Genomic DNA, 21,664 nt, shown 5'->3' with positions numbered 1-21,664 from the left:
CCTGGCAGGGGGTGGCTCCTGGAAGCTGCTTTTCCCTGAGACCAGGGTGGGGTCTGGGGACAGGAGTTTCCCTTAGTTCCGAGTGTGCAGGAAGGGGCTCTGCATTAAGTGCAAGTGCGCCAATGGCATCTCTGGGGACCCCTCCTTCGAGTCCTATCTCACTACAGATCTGCCTCCTGACCTCATTTATGGTCAAGTTCAGGTTTTTCCTGCGGGACTGGGGCTTCCGCTTTGGTACTTACTCTTAGCACACAGCAAGGGGTCGTGAAAACAGTGGTGGTCTTTAGAGCTATGCACAGCTGGCTGTGAGTTCTGGCTCAGCTCTGTGGAAGCTATGAGGCACAGGTAAGTCACCAGCCTCTGTGGGATTCCATCCCTTCCTCTATAAGTTCAAGAGAAAGCGAAAAGTAATTTGTATCAGCTTGTGAGAGGGTGAGACAGATGACTGTCAAGTATCGAATTTGGTGTCTGGCCCATGGCAAGTGCTCAGCATTCATTCCTTCTCCCGAATGGTGGAGACGCTGGCAGTGCTTTACGCATCTGGACAGATCCTTCTGAACTGAGGCAAGCTCGTTTAGTGTCTCATAATAATGATAATGAGAAAGAAAACAGCTCTTATCGAGGGCTTTCTGTTTTCAAGAGAGTTTGCACAACTAAGTTGTTCAGTGCTGGCCCTGCCCCATGCAAGGGGCCTGGGACGAGGCGGCAGGAGGTGGCAGGAGCCTCTGGAGGGCTTTCGGGACAGCTGAGTTGGCCTGGGCAGCCCAAGGCCTTCGCGCAGCCCAGGCACGTTTCCAGGTCCTCACTATGATCCCCAACCTCCTTCCTGGATCCAGGCTGCTTCCCCATCTTTGCAGGCGCATTCCTCTGGCTTGGGACGCACAGTTCTGATAAGTCCAGTGGAGGCTCAGGGTCCTTGGGAGGTCAAGGAACTTGGGCCCCAGATATCATCTGTCCAGTGACAGAAACCAGATGCTGCGAAGGAACGGAAGCCAAAGGGAAAATAAGAAGTTAAATGAAAGGGCCAGGAGCCCGATTGCTCCCCCACCACTGGGCTGAAGGGTCGGAGCAAACGCCCACAGCTCTGCTTGGACCCGCTGTATCACCACCGTTTTCTCGGGGTCCCATTGTGAGGGGCCAGGGCTGAGCCCCTACTGTCTGCATCCCAGCCGTGCCCTGGGTGGGACCCTGGGAGACTCTCAGGGAGAGGAGTGGGTTTACATCTGTGCAAGCCCCTTATCTTGAGGCAGGTGGATAATGGAGTTTGTGGATTGTTGGCAGTCCGTGGACCCCACTGAGGAACACCTCTCTCAGCCATAAACAAGGGAAACAACACTACAATATAGCAAAAGCCTAGAGCAGCTGTCATATATTAAGCTTCTATTATGTGCCAGATATCGACCTGGTGTTTATATACATGATCTCATCCAATCCTTAAATCAAGGTAATGTTACCCTTTTTGTTTGCAAATGAGGGGACTGAGGCTCTGAGTGTCGAGTGACCTGCTAGCTAGTCACACAGCAGGACAGCGGGGAAGCAGAGGTTTGCACCCACCTCTCATCTTGGTCCTTACTCCACGCAACACCCGTGGTAGCTACTAATTGTTCCTTGAGGTTGCCATGTTTTCTGGCTATAGAAAAGTGGAGAGGTGAGCAGGGGTGAATCTTGAAGGCTCTGCTAAGCCTTACACAAGAACTGAATCTTTTTTTCTTGTGAGAAATGGGGAGCTGTTAAGAGCTGCATTTTAGAAAAATCACCTTAACTGCCCTGTGGATATACCTTGATATAGAGGGGCTAGCGAGGAGCTGTTCTAATAATATAGGTGAAAGCTGAGATGAGCTTGAGTTAGGGCCATGGGATAGGGGTGGAGGAGATACACACATAGAGAATTTAATTGAGTAGATTCTGTGGGACTCGATGGCTAACTGTACATAGGAGAAGGGGGAAGAGAGGGCAGCCTCATTCTGAAGCCTGTGTTCTTTCCTCCCTCTGAACTAGTGTTTTTTTGTTTTGTTTTGTTTTGTTTGGGGTTTTTTTTTTTGCGGTACGCGGGCCTCTCACTGCTGTGGCCTCTCCCGTTGCGGAGCACAGGCTCCGGACGCGCAGGCTCAGCGGCCATGGCTCACGGGCCCAGCCGCTCCGCGGCATGTGAGATCTTCCTGGACCGGGGCACAAGCCCGTGTCCCCTGCATTGGCAGGCGGACTCTCAACCACTGCGCCACCAGGGAATCCCCTGAACTAGTGTTCTTTTGATAAACGCTTTTACATTCATCATCTAATTTGATTCCCCAAATTGTTCTCTAACTTCAGTTGAGCAGATGCTATTTCTGCATCACAAATGAAGACACCGAGTCTCAGAGAGGTGACAGGATGGGTTGCTTAAAAATCAAAGTGCTTGGGGAATTCCCTGGTGGTCCAGAGGTTAGGACTCCATATGCTTCCACTGCAGAGGGACCGGGTTCAATCCCTGGTGGGGGAACTAAGAACCCGCAAGCTGCTTCCCCCCCCCAAAAAAAAATCAAAGTGCTTGAACTCAGGTTTCCTCATCGCCCATCTGTTCTCCTTGCTCGAAATCACCGTGACCTCATTAACTTAGATTTTTTTTTTTCATCCAAAGGTGCCACCACTTTTGTTTACTAGATCATAAGATGATACTGGCCCATTACCCTTGACCTAGTCAAACCTCTACAGAAGACTTAATGATGCTATTTAGACTGCATTTCCTTGCTGCTTTGTGCTGGTGGCTTTCGCATTGTTGCACAGACAGTGATGGGAACATCAGTTATTGTCGGGCCATGACTTCCAGGGCATCTTCCGAGTTGCCTGGCTGGTGACATCTCTTTCTCATTACAGGCAGCACTGGAGCTCAGCCCAGGCTCCAGCCCGACTGGAGAATCTCCCCCTTCCACTGGAAACCTCCTTGGTTGGGTCCCAAACTGAAAAGGCATAATTCACTGAAAACCAAAATAGCCCGAGTCTGATTCCTGTAGAGGTGAATACAACAATTGCTTCTACTGACCTTCCAGAGAAGGCTGGAATTGCCAAAGGGATGATGATCAGATGTTCCAGTGACACCCAGAAATTGTGACCTCAGAGGATTCTTTCACATAGTTTCCTACCCCGGCCTCCGGAGCTGCCGATGCTCAAAGATGTTGATGAGGGAGCGAGGATCTGTGGTCCAGAGGCCCAGTCGCTATTCTTAGATATTTTAAGGGTGGAAGTAGTTTTCGTTTTTGAGGGACGGGAGAGGTGGGGAGAAACTAGGTAAGAGGGGATTGGTGAGAGGTGGAGCTGTTGCTTTCCAGCCATAGTTACCCCGCTGATTTATTTATGAGTGTTCAGGCATAGGCTACACACACGAAAAGCAACATGCTCAAAGGAAGCTCCATATACTACAGTCTGGATTGACAAGACTCAGATGAATGATTTTTATTCCATTGTTCAAGGCTTTTTCCCCCCTTCTTACTCTATCAAAGAATTCCTCGTAGGGTTTCTTGAAAGAGCAATCTCAGCCTCCCATGATGCTTTTAAAATGCAATTTATTGCACACGTTTTATTAGCATTCCACTGCTTACTAATGCAGTGCATGTTCAAAATGGCATGCGTCCACCCTTAGAAGGATGCCAGCTTGTGATGTCATTAGTTTGGGATTTGCAGTTGTCTTCATGGTTTTTTGGACAGGCACGCAGTGAGTCCAGTCTGTGGTGGAGTTTAAAATGGCTTAATTTCTCCAAATCAAACTCAGGGTAACATACACTATGGAGGTTCCCTGGCAGAGAGGTGGTGTGGGTCTTGGAGAGATGGCAGCGTGAATACCCAGCCTCTGGGGCTCTCCTTGACATCAAACGACACGGAGACCTCAGCCAGCTTCTCCCTTCTCTGAGTCTCACTTTCCAGAAGAGGAAAGTTAGGAGGAGGGGAGAAGCCAGTGGCTCGACACTTACGTATTTATTCCTATAAGTATTTGTTTGTTTATTTTTCAGCTGCTCAACCCTTTCCCCCCAAAACAAAAAATTATTCAGAAGCCCAAAATATAAAGCAAATATAAGCAAAGCAGCCCTTGGAGTTCTATGCCCCTGGCCATCCTTTATTCCCATGGAAGACCTTGGGAAAGCAGGTTATAGGGAATTTTTAGGGGAAGATGGTCACTCCGATGCCTTCTAGTGTGGTGTATACCTGGGTTTCTCTCCAACCTGCTTCAGCCACTTAGTAGCTCTGAGAACTCAGGGGGTCACATAGCTTCTGGTCTCTGTTTTCTCATCTGTAAAGTGGGGCACTCATGGTGCACTTGAAGGGTCTGATAAAGAAAAACTCTAGGACATTGTCCAGACACACATATATGCTTATTGTGGTGTGTGTGTAAATGCTGACATTTACTGAGCAGTACATACACGATGGAACTAATGAAAACACTTTACGTGTATTAACTTTTTAATTTTTACAACACTATGAAGAAAGCACTTTTATTCCCCCTCAATTTATAGATGAAGAAACTGAATCTCAGAGAGACTAGGCAACTTGTTCGAGTTCAAAGAGCTAGTTAGTGATAGATAAGAACGTTGGCAGTTTTATACATATTTGGTACAGATCTTGTCTGAAAACCTAACCCAGTTTTTAATAACCTGAAACCCAGGTTATTAAACCAGACCTCTGATCCCAGGATTCCACCTCAAAGCCTGTGCTTCCTGCATTCCTACAGCATGACCCCTTGCCAAATGTTTTAATAATTAAAAAAAGCATTTTAATTATTTTTTCTACCAACTTTTACAGTCATTTTATTAGGTGAGATATAAAACACTTTGGGGATTTCAGAGTCAGTGACCAACCAGCGCAGAAGCTCTAGGCCTGGGGGCTCTGCCTCAGCTATTTGTCCTGGATGTGAATAGTTTCTTCAATGCTGTATTTTAATCAATCTGAGATGCCACGGATTTTAGGATTCATCCTGTCTGTTGTTGAAGCTTTTAAAATGTAACAAACCAAAAATCCTGTCTTAAAATCAATGAAATAGAAGAAGAAGAACGTGCTCCATGCCTCGATGGAGCCCTTTTACAGATGGGACAACTGAGTCTCGGTGAGTCTAAGTGTCTCATTCAAGGTCTCACTGCTGGTTGGTATAGAGCTGGCGTTGAAACCCAGCCTTCAGTCTCCTGTCCTGTGCTTACTTCCTGGGACATATTGGGCTCCAGAATCGTGACTTTTTACCACTGGGCTTTACTCGGGAGAAGTGATGGCTGCAGAAGAAAGTGCAGCAAGGTCTCTGCCAAATCCCTTGAGGCGCGGGGGGTCCATGGAGAGCGTGCGTGTTGCTTTGCTAGCAGGGATGCCTCCCTGGGGCCTACCCGTGATTTGTACCACAAACCAAAAGAGTAAACAAAGGGAAGGGTCACGTGTCTTTAGGAGACACATTTTCAAAAGTCAGCAAAAATCAAATACGTTGTACAAATATTTGGTGAATAACCCATCCTCGTCTTTAGAAGTAAAAGACTGTAGATGAGTGGTGGTGTTTCTTCTCAACTATCCAAATATTATCACTAAGGCTGTGGAGGGCAGAGCAAGAAGCAGATGCCCGTTCCCACAGCTGCATCATCACAGTGCAGAACGGAGGGAGTGTTACCTGGAGGCTGGGGCACAGTCTCCCTGTGGAATGTTTGGGTTGGTACAGTATGGAGGAGGGAACATTGGGTGTGGAGTCAGGCAGATCTGAGTTTGAATTGTATCTGAATCATTAGCTATCTGAGTAACCTAGTAAGCTCTTCCAACTCCCTGGATCTCAGTTTCCTCCCCTGTAAAAGGGGGATATTTAATTTAGCCTCAAGCCATGTGGGAATTCAGTGAGCTGGCACGTGTAATTGTTCTTGACTCAACACAGGAGCTCGATACATCTTTCTTCCCCATCCTTTCTCCATCTAAAACCGTACACCCACTCACCCCTATTACCCATTCCATGCCCTTTTGGGTCCTATGAAAGTTTGGTTTCCCCAGACACAGTGCGTGAGAGCAGGACGTGGGTACCAGTAGTTTATTTTGAAGGTGACCTCAGGAAGCAGGAGGGAGGGAGCAGAGATGGAGACAGTAGAGGAAAAGCTACCACGAGGGTGTGTTATACAGGAGGCCAGTGGAGACAATGGAGTCTTGACTTTGTTGGGTCATCTGCAATGTGTCGAATGTTTTCCAGAATCGCTCCTCTGAGAACAGAAGGCTAGTGCATTGGCTGACGGTTGCCCTGGGGATGTTTTCCACCACTGACCCTTCCGCACCCATACCCAGTTCTTCTGGACCATATGCACAGAAAGCAGAAAATACAAAAGCTCTTTTAAGTTCAGTTGCTGGCATCACTGTCCACCGTGGCTGGGCCTGAAATTAGATGTGAGCCAAAGGGATTTGACACCAGGTACCAAAAATCATCGGCTCCAGGAAATTTAAGACAGACGTCACAAGAATAATCTAATGTCCCTAGACCATAAGAGACTGGGCTTTGCACTCTAGCTGCATTACTAATTGGCTGAAATATCTTGTCTATGTGACAACCTTTCAGGCTTCTATTTCCTCATCCACAGACTGGGAGGAATTCATGTAAATTAAATAAGATGACAAATATACAAGGACTAAAAGGGTGCCTGGAAGACAGTAAGAACTCAACAAATACTAGGTGGTGTTGTTATTATTATTATTTTTACAATTTTTTTTTTTTTTTATTGCGATACGCGGGCCTCTCACTGCTGTGGCCTCTCCTGTTGCGGAGCACAGGCTCCGGACGCGCAGGCTCAGCGGCCATGGCTCACGGGCCCAGCCACTCCACAGCATGTGGGATCTTCCCGGACCGGGGCACGAACCCACGTCCCCTGCATCGGCAGGCGGACTCTCAACCACTGCGCCACCAGGGAAGCCCTGTTGTTGTTATCATTGTTGGTGGTAGTAGCAGCAGCAATGGCAGTGGTGGTGGTAGCACTGGGGTTTGGGCTACAGCCCAGAGTTTTACCCATAATCCAGTTGATTCTAGAGCCTGGTGATGCAAAGTGAGGTCTTCAGACCAGCAGAAGCAACATCACCTGGGAGCTTGTTAATATGGAGAATCCTCTCCCCTCTCCCCAGACCTAGGACTTAGAATCTGCATTTTAACTGATCTGCCAGCACATCACATTTTGAGAAGCAGTAGTCTGGCAGGGTGTTTCTAGGCTGGAGGATTAGGAATGTGCCCTGAAGCTCTGGCTCTAGGGAGGAAGGAACAGGAATGAGGTGGGAGGATATTAGAGAGATGGGATTGGTGGGGCTTGGTGACAGTTCAGACAGGGGCCTGTGAGGAAGGAGGAGGGAGAGGTATGAGTTTCTAGGCTGTCATCCTCTTTTCCTTTCCCTTCCAGTGTCTGTGAAACATCCAGGTCAAGCGATCCAGGACAGGTGTAGAAGCAGCGGGTCTGGAACTTGGAGAGGTTGAACAGAAAGGTTTCAAATTGTCTGTCACCGGCATATTGTACTAAAAACCGCCATTTACTGAACACCTGTGATGTGGTGGTAACAGGCAAGGCCCTTTCCCTGCATTATCTCCTTTAACCTGCACGCTGCCCCTGTGAGCAAGATACCGTTCTTGCCCCATTTTACAGATGAGAAAACTGTGATGTGGAGAAGTTGTTTTTTAACCTTGGTCACCCAGGTAATAAGTGGAGAAGGGGGCATTCAAAGCCAAGGAAGGCTGAGTCCAGAGCATTCTCTTTGCCCAGTGATGCTGTGTTACACAGAGAGGACCATGCAATTTCTGGAACATTCATGCCACTTAATTGTTTACTAAGAAATTTCACTTCCCCTTTCTTGTTATCCTTACATGGATACTAGCATCACTGTCTTCCTTTTTGTATATGAGGAAACCGAGGCTCAGAGAGAGAGGAGGGTATTGAAGTTTCATAGCTCGCAAGTGATAAACAGGAGACATTCCATGTCATCTCCACCATACCGTGCCGCAGACCCCTGACTCAGCTTACCCTTTGAATATAGTGGCATTAGTTGCCTATTCAATCCCTTTCAAATAGGAGTGCCTTGGTAATGGATGTGATAGCTGGACTGACAGCAGCCACATTGCAATCATGAGGCAACAAGCATGAGGTAATGTGGCAACTGGTAAGAATGGCAGAGAAAACAACCAGAAAGAGCTTAGGTCTCTGATGCCACAGTCAAAGCAGCCCAACCAATATTAGGAGCTCTCTATCTCCAGACCTTTCCCCATGTGCGAAAACAACAAAAACGAACCCTATTTGTTTAAGCCGCTATTAGTACAGTTTTCTGATTTGCCTGTGAGCATATTCCTAATGGAAACATCCTTCTAAAAGCAAGGACAGTGGTTGTATTGCTTTAATGGTGCTTTTGTGAGAACATCTCAGAGCACACACTCATTACTCAATAATGGTGGCCATTACCACCTAGCCGTGTGGCTCTGACTCCAGTCTGAGAAGCTTTCCCGTTTCCCAGGCTAATCTCCAGCACAGAGCAATGGCATTCTACAGGGGTCTCCTGCAGTCAGAGTTTATCCCAAGGCAATTAGCCCTCGGCTTTTGAACTCTTTTCCTCTGTGTCTGACATTCATCATCTTGTCAACCTGTCCCAAAGGCTCTTCAGGCAAGTCTGGGAATGTCCTGAGGAGTTTCCCAGAGCATGTGTAATGGATGTCTCCTTTCCTCACGGCCCTTTCTGGTGTCTCTGAGTGGGCTGCTGGTCCTGGGGAATCTCAGATCCAGAATCCATTTCTGGAGTAATGTCAACCCACGTTTTCTTCTTTGGGAGGATAGAGGGAGTGAGGAGTGGGCTCTCATAGGGGAAGAGCTGGACAGCACTGGAGCTGAACAGCCAGGTATCTGTGTCACAGGCTCCAAGAGCATCACTGGCCCCTGGTTGCTGTGATGGTGCCGGTGGATTTGTAAAGTGCATGCCCAGCACCGCTGTGTGGACTGCATGCAAGAGTCATGATGGCTGCAGAGCTGCAAGGCCTCTGGATGTTACTCTGTCCCACTAGCTCTTTATAAAGAAGACACCGAGGAACAGAGAGGTTGAGTAACTTGCTTGAGGTCACACAGCACATAAGGAGTGGAGCCTGGATTATAAAAGAATCTGTCCGATTGGCTCAAAAGCCTTTGACCTCCAAGGTTATATCTGAGCTGGCTTCTGCCGCCTGTCAGGACATATTGTGCTGTGGCCACACAGGCCACTTGTCTGGTCTCTCATTTTTGAGCTTGTCCTGCCCCAGATCTTTTGCATTCTTTCCTCTGCCTGGGATGCTTTCTTCCCTTCTCATTTTTCAGGGTTCAGCTCATATGTCAATTCATCAAAGAGGATTTCCCTGACCACCCAGTCTAAGACTGCCTCACCCAACTCTGCGAGTCACTTTCTTGTTACATTTTGCTATTTTTTATCTGTCTGAAACCACCTTATCTACAAGTTACTGACTGTCTCTCCTGTGAGAATGTAAACCACAAAAAAACAGAGCTGTCTGCTCTCTCAGTTATTTTGCCGACACCCCGCACTTATCACATAGTAAGTGTTCAATACTATTTTAGGTTTCATGAATTAAATGGTTGGCGTTGGGATTCCCATAGAGATAATATCTGACTGTAAAATAAGATGTTAACAATAGAAAAATGGGGTGTGGAGTATATAGGAACTCTCTGTACTAACTTTGCAAGTTTTCTGTAAATCTAAAACTATTCTAAAATTAAAGGTTTATCAGAAACAAACAAACAACAACAGAACCCAAAGGGAGTTGCTGGTGTTCACCCTTGCAGCTGGGCAGTGGAGTACGGTCATACGGTTTCCACGGCACAGAGCCCCTGGCTGAGTGCAGGAGAGATGGAAGCTTCTGCAAACCGTCCCCACCAGGCGGTGGGACCATGGGGAGGACTGTGCCTGCCCAGAGGAACCATCTCTTTCTCATGAATCCAAAGGTTGCTTAAAGCGGGGCAGGTCTGCCTTCTTCCACCCCATTCTCCTCTCCTGCTTTTATTTCTGCTTCTTGCTGTGTCCTATCTCCTTTAAAAATGTTAAACCTTTTCATAGAGCTTTACACAGGCTTCTTCTATCACTGTTTCCGAGATGGGGTTTCATGCCGGGGGGGTACCTTCTGCTGACCAATTGCCCGTGTGCTCCTACGTTTGACCTGCTGATATTACGATTTGTCCTCGTTTTTTTCTCTCCTTCCTTGGGGCACCACCCATGGTGGCCTCCAGTGGAGCAGTGGGAATGGCCCTGGACTGGGATGCACCACCTTAGGCCGCCATCCCTTCTGTCACTTCAGCGAACCCTTTCCCGTGGCCGACCCTCAATGTCTAAGTGCAGAGCTAGATGGGCTGTGTGACCTTGGGCACGTTGCTGCACCTCTCTGTGCTTAGTCTCCTCAGTGTGCCTTGGTTTCCTTGTCTGTGAGCTGGGGGAAGTCATAGCTCCCATTTCATAGGGATGTTGTGAGTTAACACTTGTAAAGTTCTTGAAAAAGTTCTGGGTAAATACTAAGTGCTCAATGAATGCTAGTATAGTCAGCCCTCCACATCTTAGAATCAACCAACTGTGGATTGAAAATACGGGAAAAAGTTCTAGAAAGTTCCAAAAAGCAAAACTTGAATTTGCCAAGTACAGGCAACTATTTACCTAACATTTACATTGTATTTACAACCATTTACATGGCATTTACATTGTATTAGGTATTATAAGGTAATCTAGAGATGATTTAAATGAGTTGATGCTGAGAATGTGCTGTATGTTATATGCAAATACTACGCCATTTTATATAAGGAAATTGAGCATTCTTGGATTTTGGTATCCTTGGGGGAGTCGTTCCAGGACCCCCCCTTGCATACGAGTGATGACTGTAATAATAATAATAATACACTGTTTATAATAGTTAATCATTATTACTAGTAATAATTATTACTGACATGAATTAATTCTTATTAATTCTTCTTAGTATAAATATTACACATGCTAATTTGATAAAGTGATCATCCAAAAATACAATTCTAATCAGGGTTTTCCCCTGCATATAAACCTCTGTCCCGGTATGAGTTTCCCTTTGCTGCTGTAGTAAACTGTCATGAACTTACTGACTCAAAGAACACAAATGCATTAGATCACAGTTTAGGGGATCACAAGCCAGAATAGTTTTATGGGACTAAAATCAAGATGGAGGCATGGCTTTTTTCCTTTCTGGAGGCTCAGGGGGTAACTTCCCAGCTTCTAGAGGCTGCCTGCATTCCTTCGTTTTTGGTGGCATCATTCTGACCTCTGCTTCTGCCGCATGTCTTCTCTGACCTGGCCTCTCTTTTATAAGGACCTGATGATTGCATTGGGCCCTCCTCATCTCAAGATTATTCATTTAATGAAACCTGCAAATCCCTTTTGCCACGTCAGCTAACATACTCACAAGTTCTGAGGGTTAGGAAGGTCTTCGGGGAGGTGTCATTATTCTGCCTACTACAATTCTCTTTAGTATAAAGCCTGAATTTTTCACACTGGCCTCAGGCCTAAAATTTGGAGTCGCTCCAATGCTTTGAGCCTTCAGTCTATTGAATCCCTTTCCACCTCGTTTGCTATTTTCCCACAGGCCTGAAATCCCCCTTGCTTGCCTTTATCTCCCTGTTTCCATCTGAGAGGCCCCCTACCTTCTCCATAATCCAAATCATACCCTTCCTTCAGGATCCAACTTATCTATGTTAGACAGCAATTGTCACAAAAATGCCACACGTCACACCACCACAAAAAGTCAGTGGCTTAAATCCACAAACATTCATTCTCACTCATGTTTCTGCAGGTTAGCTGGAGATTAGCTGATCTAAGCAGAACTCAGGTGGGATTGGCTCCCAGCGGGAGGGTGGGTTCTTTCATCCTCCCGGACCATGGTTGTTTTTTTTTTGGTCATGGTGATGGCAGTAGCGTGAGCAAGCACATTCAACTCTGTTCTCTATCAAGCTCACTAACATTGCATTGGCAACAGCAAGTCAAACCTTGCATCGCTGGAACAGGAAATAAACTCTGCCCATAGAAGAAGAGGAAGAAGAGCAAATGATTCTGATTATCATAATGTCTCCTCCTCCAGGAAGGCTTCCCAGAGTTCCCCAGCTGCAATCTCTTTCTCCTTCCTTTGGCCTCTCAGAGCCCTCTGTGCTTTTCTTATAGCCCTGTGTTTTATCCATCACATAGTTCATTATCTTTACTAGAGTAGAGATACCTTCTAAATTGTAAGCTGCTTAAGAGCTGGACTTGATTCATATTTTTGTTACCACTAGTTCCCACATTCTACCCTGCCCCAAGTGCCCGCTGAATGCTCAGTTAAGGTCTTTTAAACAAGAGAACAAGTACCATCCATCTCTTGGTAGTAGAAGCCCCACCAGACCCACCAGATTGAGAATTCTCTTCTTGATGATATCCACAAGCTTGCAATATTCAGGGCACTGAGTCTGGGACCCAGAACACATTCATGACTCCCCGACATTATATTGTTCTCTATGTCCTAGTTATAAGAGGGAGAAGAAAAGTCTGGCCATTTGACTGAATGACTTTAGGCCACGTTCTCAATGGCCATTTTCGACAAGAGGGGTTTTAAAACCAAGGAGGAGGAGAGCCTGGGGCAGGACTCAGACACTAGGACTCTTCAGGCACATGACTATGACTCGTCTCAATCGTTTGTCAGATCTGAGCGGCAGTTTTCAAACTTATTTGGCCATAGAACTCCCTTCTCCCACATGACACATATTAACATCCTGGGGGACTCGATGAGAAGGAGGACACGTACCCATGGGCCTATCCACGGCCCACTTAAGCCTTGGTTTAAAAAGATTCTTTAGGGCTTCCCTGGTGGCGCAGTGGTTGCGAGTCCGCCTGCCAATGCAGGGGACGCGGGTTCATGCCCCGGTCCGGGAAGATCCCACATGCTGTGGAGCGGCTGGGCCCGTGAGCCATGGCCGCTGAGCCTGTGCGTCCGGAGCCTGTGCCCTGCAATGGGAGAGGCCACAGCAGTGAGAGGCCCGCGTACCGCAAAAAAAAAAAAAAAAATAGATTCTTTACCGAGGGGGAAACCCTGCCACGAGAGTTCTCCTCTTAGGACTTTATTCCAAGAGCTTGCGCCCTGTTAGGATCTGGTTCCACTCCTCCCCAGCAGAGTGACCTTAAGCAGCTAAAGCTCTTTGAGCTCCAGTTTTCTACCTGATAAACAGGGGTCATGCTAGCCCTTTGTCTGGAGGAAACTGTGCGCGCTGAAGCGTGAAGTTTGCAAGGTGTGCAGCCCGTAGCCGTCCCAGAGGGAGGGCTCTGTGATGGCCAGTGTGACCTCACTGTGGTCCAGGGTGGGGCTGGTCCAGAGGAAGATGCATGGCTGCTTTCCCCAGCCCTGAGCCTGTTGGCATGTTTCCACGTTTCTTCCTTGCAGGCCGGCAGGCTTCTTCACTCCCAGCTGGTGTCTCATAAACCCACAGCTCGGGACGGGTGGGTTTATGCCCTGGAAGCGTTGTCTCACATACCCTTCCTGGCAGAGTGGTGTCTGTGCTACCCAGAGGAAAGCCGGGCCCCGAGATCCGGGGTAGGGGGGGAGCTGGGGAGTGTCCAGGTCCAGACAGGCCCCAAATGCTCCCAGTGTATTTCCTGGTGAAGTGGAAGGTGAAATCATTTAAAGAGCCACTTGTCAGCCACCGGTCTGTTCTGTATGTCCATGATTTTATTTCTGTTTCATAGATAGGTTCATTCATGTCCTATTTTAGAATACCCTATGATAAACCATAATAGAAAAGAATATTTGAAAAAAGAACGTGTATATGTGTATAACTGAACCACTTTGCTGTCCAGCAGAAATTAACACACCATTGGAAATAAACTCCACTTCAATAAAAAATATGAAAACTGAAAAAAAACTTTAAAGAAAAAAGAGCTACTTGGAAACGAACTAGAAAAATTGGTGAAGCTGGGATTCATTTGTGTAGAGGAAGGAGGTCGAAGGAGATTAGATTAATAATAACATAGTAAGGGTTTCCCTGGTGGCGCAGTGGTTGAGAGTCCGCCTGCCGATGCAGGGGACACGGGTTCGTGCCCCAGTCTGGGAAGAACCCACATGCCGCGGAGTGGCTGGGCCCGTGAGCCATGGCCGCTGAGCCTGCGCGTCTGGAGCCTGTGCTCCGCAACGGGAGAGGCCACAACAGTGAGAGGGCCACATAATGCAAAAAAAACAAAAACAAAAACAAAAAAAACAATAATAACATAGTAAGGAATATTCATATTGTTCTCTTCCCTCCCTCTTTCTTTCCCTCCCTCTTTTCTTCCATTTTTTCCCATTCATTCATCCATCTAACATTCACTGAGCAACATGTGCCTCCTCCTTAGTGCCCCAGGTTCTCAGCTACCTGATATGAATCCACCTGTCCCTCAGCTGAGTCCAGCAGATATTTCCTGAGCAGCATCTATGCACCAGCATCGTATAAGCCCTGGGATCCCATGATGGATGAGATATAGTTCCTGCCCCAAAGATCTCTGTCTAAAGCAAGAAACAGATGTACCAACCAGAAATTACAGTGCCCTGAGATACGTGTTAAAAGAACTATGCACACACCCTTCAGGACCTCACTTCCCCACATAGTAAAATAGATGATTTATCTCCATGCTGATTCCAGTCCCGACACCCCTGTGAACCAATGCCTTCAGAACAAAAAGTCAGAACAAGCTGCTGGGTCTGCTAACCTGCTAATGCCCCGATCAAGCACTCAGGTTCTTCCCTGCCTGCCTTTCAGGGGAAAACCTGTGAAAAGTATATATTTAATGCCCTATGAAATAATAATGGGTCTTGCGCAGAAAATTTCATCTGAAATTACGGAGTTCTCTGTGTCAAACACATCAAAGGATGTTTCCCGGACGTGCTTAGTGTCTTACAAGATAGAATAATAAAACATGTCGAGAGAAGTGGTGAATATTTATATGGGCTAGTAAAAGTTTGATTCATTCATAAAGGAATATGAGGAAGAGAAAATGAAAAAGTATTGGCGTTGCATAGAAAAAAATCAATGTTAAAGAGACTCAATGAAATGTTATAGTTGTCTCTGGGAGGTGGAATTCTCTGTGATAGTTATTTCCTTTTCCATACTTTTATGTATCTCCCCAAAATTCTGCAACTGAGCATGAATTATGTACATCTTTAGAAAATAAACATTACTTAAAAAGAAAAAAGAACTCTCAGTGACTTGAAGATTGGATTGTTGGTGGACTGCCATCTGCCCTGATCTTTCCTGGAGGGGATTCGGAATTGCCTTGTATGAAGTTTTGCTTCTAAAATGACAATTAAGTAGGTTTGAAATAACCTTATGAGCTGGCCTCCTATAGACAGGGATGTCTTCACCTTTGAAGGTGCTGGTTGTGCTGAGACGCCAGCCTTCTGCAGAAGAACCTGCCATGAGACGAAAGTCCACTGAGCAATGATGGGACTTCACAGGGACCTGACACATGCTTTAACCAAGTGGATCAGAAGTGAGTTGACACGTGCTATCACAGATAATCGTAATAAAACCAACAATAACAATGACAAATGCTTATTCTGAACTCATGCTTGTTTCGAGCTCAGCTTTGGTCTGTGTTCCTTATACGTTAATTAATTTTAGTGATGATGATTAGCTGAGTGAACCAAAAGAGAGGATTCAGAAAAATTTGGGTCTAGTCGTTGCACTTGTTTGGGCTCAGTTCTTTCATCTGTAAAAGGTACATAATGCTTTCTTTTGTGTTGAATTCATCAGAGGGATGACATGGAGGGTGAAGTGAGATTAGTGGGTGAACCTAACTCCCTCACCGACTCATTCATTCATTCACTCATTCAATAAACATTATCATATACTTAGCTTATCCTAATTTTGAAAAGAGAGAGAGGGAATTCTCTCTGCCTGGCAACCTGAAGTTCCCTCATAATCTTGCAAAGTTCCTCCTGAAGGATATGCCCCATGTCAGCCAATCAGCGACTCCTGGGAAGGCCCTTGAACAAGAGGTCTCTCTGGGGATCATAGATGTACGTACGCAATGCATCTTGTAAAGCTCACATCTCAGGAGGCAGAGCAGTGCTGAGAGAGGGAAAGAGGCCCAGGGTCCTGACACTCAGGTGGCTTATACCATCCTCCATCCCTGGAGCCCTCAGGTACATGAAGCAATGCATTTTGTTTGGCTTCTGACCATTGAAACTGATTTAACATACAAACTAGAAGAAAAAGCACCAAAACATTAATATTGAAGGAAAGGTGTTTTTATTTCCTGTTTCCTTTTATTTCTGTATTTTAAAAGTGTTTTATCAGGGCTTCCCTGGTGGCGCAGTGGTTGAGAGTCTGCCTGCCGATGCAGGGGACGTGGGTTTGTGCCCCGGTCTGGGAGGATCCTGCATGCCGCGGAGCGGCTGGGCCCGTGAGCCATGGCCGCTGGGCCTGCAAAGTGTTCTATCAAGAAGATCATTTTTTTACTTTTATGATAAGAAACAAATAAAATGTAAATGCTTTAAAGGCTGCATTGTGATACCTGCCTTGGACACAACCATCTTCAGGTTGTTTATTTGTCTATGTTTCTCTCCTTGGGAGCTCCCAGGGTTTCTAGCCTGGGGTCTGGGTCCTATGAGGCCATCAATCCCTGTTTGTTGAATGTATGCTTGGCAGGCCCCACAAACAGGCTCCCACACCACTGGTCCAACCACCTCCCCCCTCACCTTCTCTTGCAGAGGCTAGAAAGTTAAATGTTTCGTTGTCCAGCATCCTTCGAAGCTAGGAGTGCCTAAGTAACTAAAATAGCCCTAACCTACCAGGTGTTGGCAGAAACACCAGGAGGTGCTTCATTCCCAGAAAAAAAGTGCCAAAGCTCAAGAAGGGAAGACTCTTTGCTTCTGCTCCGTCCCCTTCTTCCTGCCTGTAGCACTGACATTCTGCCCCCAGGTGCGCATGCAATGTTTGTCTTGCATCCATGGGATACCAAGTAGAAGGAGAAAGACCAGCACCCTGGAATGGCAGAGCATCCGGAGGGAGGAGCCTGGATCCCTGCTAGCATCCCTGAGAACTCTCATTAGCCCTGAACTTGAACTGCTTCCTGCTGGGGTTCTTGTGTCGGAAGACACCTAAATCCCAGTTGTTTTCACTGCTGTGGCTGGATTTCTGTTATAGGCAGCAGATTCACTATAAGACACTGAGTGAATGAACGAGGGACTGTAAGTGAACATATGGGGGTGCAGGAGGGCCTTGGAGCGCATCAGCACTGACTTCAGTCCAACGCCCCAGGTCAAGGCTGATACTCACAGTGTCCCGGGACCTACTTCATTACAAAGCAGACTAGGGTTTCCTGTGAGTCCAGTGTCTAACCTGTTCTCTAGAGAAGAATTTGTTTCTGTGTCAGCAAATGCTAGGTTAAAACGATGTTTCAGGGTAAATCTTGACATCCTCCTCATTGTTGAGTGAGCCGTAGGTACTTGAATTGCAGGAGTGAGCGGCATCCACTTAGATCATCCCAATTATGCCAGTGAGGAAACTGTAGCCCAGAGGTGGCTATATATACTCAGGGTCACACAGCGACTCGCAGTAGAGGAGAGCAAGGGTTCTGATACAATGGCACCAAATGTCCCGTCTCCGTCCCCACCAGGACAGTCCGCTGAGCACCCACCATGGGCAGACGATGAAATCAGGAGGTGAGGAACTTACCGAAAAACTCTTTGCCTTCCCAAAAAGGAGAGAGAGTGTCTGTACATCTGTCAGTAGATCTAGGGACGAGAGGAGAGAAAGGCAGCCAGTTGGGCTGTGAACAATCAGAATTCCTCTGTGTGGAGGTCTTGAGTGTTTCCTAAGTGCTGCCATGCTCCATTCTTCACTTGGTGCCCATACACCTCTGTGCAGTAAGGAGAATTAGCACTTCTCCTTCACCGACTGAGAAACCGCTGCTCAGAGGGTCAAGTCCTTGATCCAGCGTCTCTTGGTATAGAGCTATCGTACTGGGAAAAGCCTGGGAAAGAATAGGTCCTTCCGATGTGAGCCCCAGAACAAGTCTTAGGACCCAAGACGGGAATGACAGACCATGTGACTTTTGAATGATGGAATATTCTACAAAGTGTGTGATTAGATTTTAAAAATCAAACTCTCCTTACCCTATTCAATCATGGTTTAGCTTCAGAGGGGCTCTGTCTTCATTTTCAATTGCTCTGGAAACAACTGAGCCCTGCATTCTTTTCCTTATTTTGTTCACACTCTCATCCTCCCTTTTCCTATCTATTCTGAGATGTTATACTACTAATAGTCGCTCGTGTCAGGGAAACCACGAAAACCCAAATCCTTTTTGTAGAATGCACGGAAGGTTTTTTTTTAAAACTCTTTGACTGCCAGTCCAAGGTGTGTCTTTCTCCAAATCTGAAGATGTATTTGTTTATTTTTGCTTTTGTTTCCTTTGCCTTAGGAGACCGATCCAAAAAAAATATTGCTAAGATTTACGTCAAAGAGTGTTCTGCCTATGTTTTCTTCTAAAAGTTTTACGGTTTCACATTTAGGCCTTTAATCTATTTGGAGTTTATTTTTGTATAGCGTGTGAAAAAATGTTCTAATTTCATTCTTTTACATGTAGCAGTCCAGTTTTCCCAGCACCACTTATTGAAAAGACTATCTTTTCCCGATTGTATATTCTTGCCTCCTTGGGATTAAAATATACACACTACTATGTATAAAGCAGATAACCAACAAGGTCCTACTGTATAGCACTGAATCACTGTGCTGTACACCTGAAACTAACACAGCATTGTGAATCAACTATACTTCAATTTTAAAAAACTATAAAATGCTGAATAAAATGTTTTAAAAAATCTGAAGATGCCTAGTCTCAGAGAAGGAGATGGTTCACCAAACAACACGTTAACGAGCATCGGCAAAACCAATATGCTTTCTCTACGTTTCTTCACTTCACAATGTGTCTTTTATGAATATGTAACTAGGCATATAGAATACACTCACATCATTGCCTAGTTAAAGAATATAAATGATAAGGGTTGCTCTGTTAGGAAGTCACCTGTCTTTTTCTCCAGATGACCACCATGTAATCTAACACTTCCTAAAACACCTTTTACAAACGTAACATCAATTCCCTTTCTCCTCTGTCTAATCCTTGGATTTCCTGGACATCACCAGTGTTATGGATTCTTGGCCCAGTACAAATGTTGATGCGATGTGTCACACTCTAACGAAATGGCATTTGAGGAAATAGATCAATAGGGCTGGTTATTCACATCACAAAGGAATCCGGGAGAGTGCACTGGAATAATTGGTTGTAGAGAATATATACCTGTAGAGGGGCCTTGTGGTCTGGTGGGGAAAGTCCTGGGCTTCTGATTCAGCTCTGCCTCTTTCTGTTTGGGATATCTCTCCACTCTCTTTAAACAATCATGGTAGAAATGGCTGTGGTAGTTGTCGGGGTAGTCAGAATGACAATGACAATGATGATGTCAATGGAAGCTTATAGGATTGCTTTGTGAACTAACTGAAATGAATAAAAACACAAAACAAACCTGGAACACGGGGCTAGCCCACGCTTGTCATGGAAATAAAGAGTAGCTATTATGATTACAATTATGGGAAACCCCCAACCAAGAAGAAAGAAGTGTTTTGAGGAATAGTTAGGTATGACATGGGAAGGTCTTGCCCCTGGAGTGTGCGCAGGGTAAGACTCAGAAAAGAGTATATGACTTGGAAAAATTTCTTTTCTGTAAAGCCAGACCCAGGCTCTGTTTGTCTTTGCTCCCCTGGGACTCCACCCCCTTACTTCCGGCGGACACTGTCTTCAAGTCGTCCTGATATGGTCAGCAAAGTGTCTTCTTTTCCTCCTCAGCCCACCCTTGATTCAGGAGGCTACTGAGAGTCGTGGTACTTTGACGACGGTCATAGTCACTAGGGCAGGAACCGCACTTGCACTCCCAACACAGTGTCTAACACATGGTAGATGCTCAATAAATACTTATGGATGAAATAAAGTGAGGGAAGGAACCTCAGGTTTTGGGGACAGGAAAGTGACTGAGACCCCCCAGGTTAGAGGCAGTGTTAGCTATAAGATTGGGAACTTGAGCTGCAGTAGAGAGACTGGGGTTCTGCCCCTCACTCTACCACCCCATGTTAACTATGTGACTTTGGCCGAGTCACCTCTCTTTTCAGCATGCTGCCCCTTTGGAACTGGCTCTGGGCCGTAAAAGGAGCCAAAATAGATGTGTCAAGTAACGTCATTTTCTGTTCTAGGTCCAGATGTCTCATAATGTGATCTCACAACAATATCAAGATTTTCTCTTATGTGTCATTTGAAGTTGGCAAAAGTTGACGTGGAAAAAAATGACTTCTTCTTCCCAAGAAATGTTCAGATGCTAGACTCAGAGCCTTCCCAACCTTCCCTGATTAGCTTTCTGTGGGGAAAGTCAGTGAAAGCCCTTGAACCAAAGACATTCTAGTTTGGGGAAGTGGAACCTAGGAGCAAAATGGGAGTGTGGGATCCCTCTGGCTGATCCTCTGGGAAGGTGAGGGTGGAGATCCCACCATAAGTCTAGGAATCGGAGTGTAGAGAGGACATGGGTGCTGCACCAGGAACTTGTAGAGACGTTTTTGGTGCCAGCACAGGGTGGCAGCCACCGAACAGCTGTGACTATATGGCATCTCTGGCCAAAGCAGGTTCCTGAATCTCTGTGGCCCTGGTGTGGCATGGAAAGGTGAGACAAGGCCATCAGCAGCTCATAAATGGTAGTCTTGTTGGGTATTGGTTGAGAATATCCCTTCCAAAGGAGGGAAATCCTTACTGCTACCCACAGGCCTATAGGGTCTTGTCCCTGGCCTGGCAACGTCCCATAACTCAGGTTCTAGCTCTTTCTCTTGCCCCTCCAGGACTTCTGCAGTGGCTCTTCCCTCCACAGGAATGCTCTTTTCCTGGCCTGGTTCCCCCTTCAAGCAACTCTGCTCAAATACTTCTTGCTGGGCAGGGCTTCCCCAACCTCCACCTATAAAATAGTTCCTTACCCCTCTCTCCAGTCACCGTAACTTTGGGGTCAGTTTCCTGGGGCAGCTGTAAAAAGTTACCGTACACTTCGTGGCTTAGACCAAGAGAAGTTTATTCTCTCAGACTTCTAGAGACCAGAAGTCCAAAATCAAGGTGTCAGTAGGACCATGCTCCCTGCAAAGGGGAGAGTCCTTGCTTGCCGCTTCCAGCCTCTGGTGGAGCCTGGCATTCCTTAGCTAGTGGCCACATCACTGCAGCCTCTGACTCTATCTTCACATGACCTCTTCTCTGTGTGTCCTTTTCTGTCTTTCATAAAGACACTCTCATTAGATTTAGGGTCGAGTAAGACCTCATCTTGATTCTTACCTTAATTACACCTTGAAAGACCCTGTTCCCAAATAAAGCCACAGTCTGGGGTTCCAGGTAAATGTAAACTTTGGGGGAACACTATTCAGCCCACCATACCCTTCTTTTTCCTTTCTTGCACTCACGGTTGTCTGATAGAATCTCCATTCGGTTTTTTGTTTGTTTGTTTGTTTCCTGACTGCCATTTCAAGAATGCAAGCTGCAAAAATGCAGGGACTTGAGTCTTTTTGTCACTGCCGTTGCTCCCTAGTGGGTCCTGGCAACTAAAAGGGGCTCAGTAACCATGTGTGGGCTGGAAATTGGAGTACAAGTACCCCTTAGG

At 46.3% G+C, this 21,664-nt stretch overlaps 1 protein-coding gene across 1 annotated transcript; it reads right to left on the bottom strand.

Moving 5' to 3' along the window:
• Positions 1 to 2,705: 2,705 nt before the first annotated feature.
• LOC309835403 (protein FAM229B-like) lies at positions 2,706 to 2,948 on the bottom strand (the record flags this gene model as incomplete). Its single annotated transcript, XM_082674849.1, has 1 exon — positions 2,706 to 2,948. One exon carries the CDS (start codon positions 2,946 to 2,948, stop codon positions 2,706 to 2,708), a length of 243 nt encoding a protein of 80 aa, XP_082530975.1.
• Positions 2,949 to 21,664: the final 18,716 nt, after the last annotated feature.

Source organism: Grampus griseus (genome assembly GCF_964374135.1).
Source record: "Grampus griseus genome assembly, chromosome: 17".
In the NCBI taxonomy this organism is placed as follows: domain Eukaryota; kingdom Metazoa; phylum Chordata; class Mammalia; order Artiodactyla; family Delphinidae; genus Grampus; species Grampus griseus.
The sequence above is the reverse complement of the archived record's forward strand: the minus strand, read 5'-3'. Positions and strand labels throughout refer to the sequence as shown.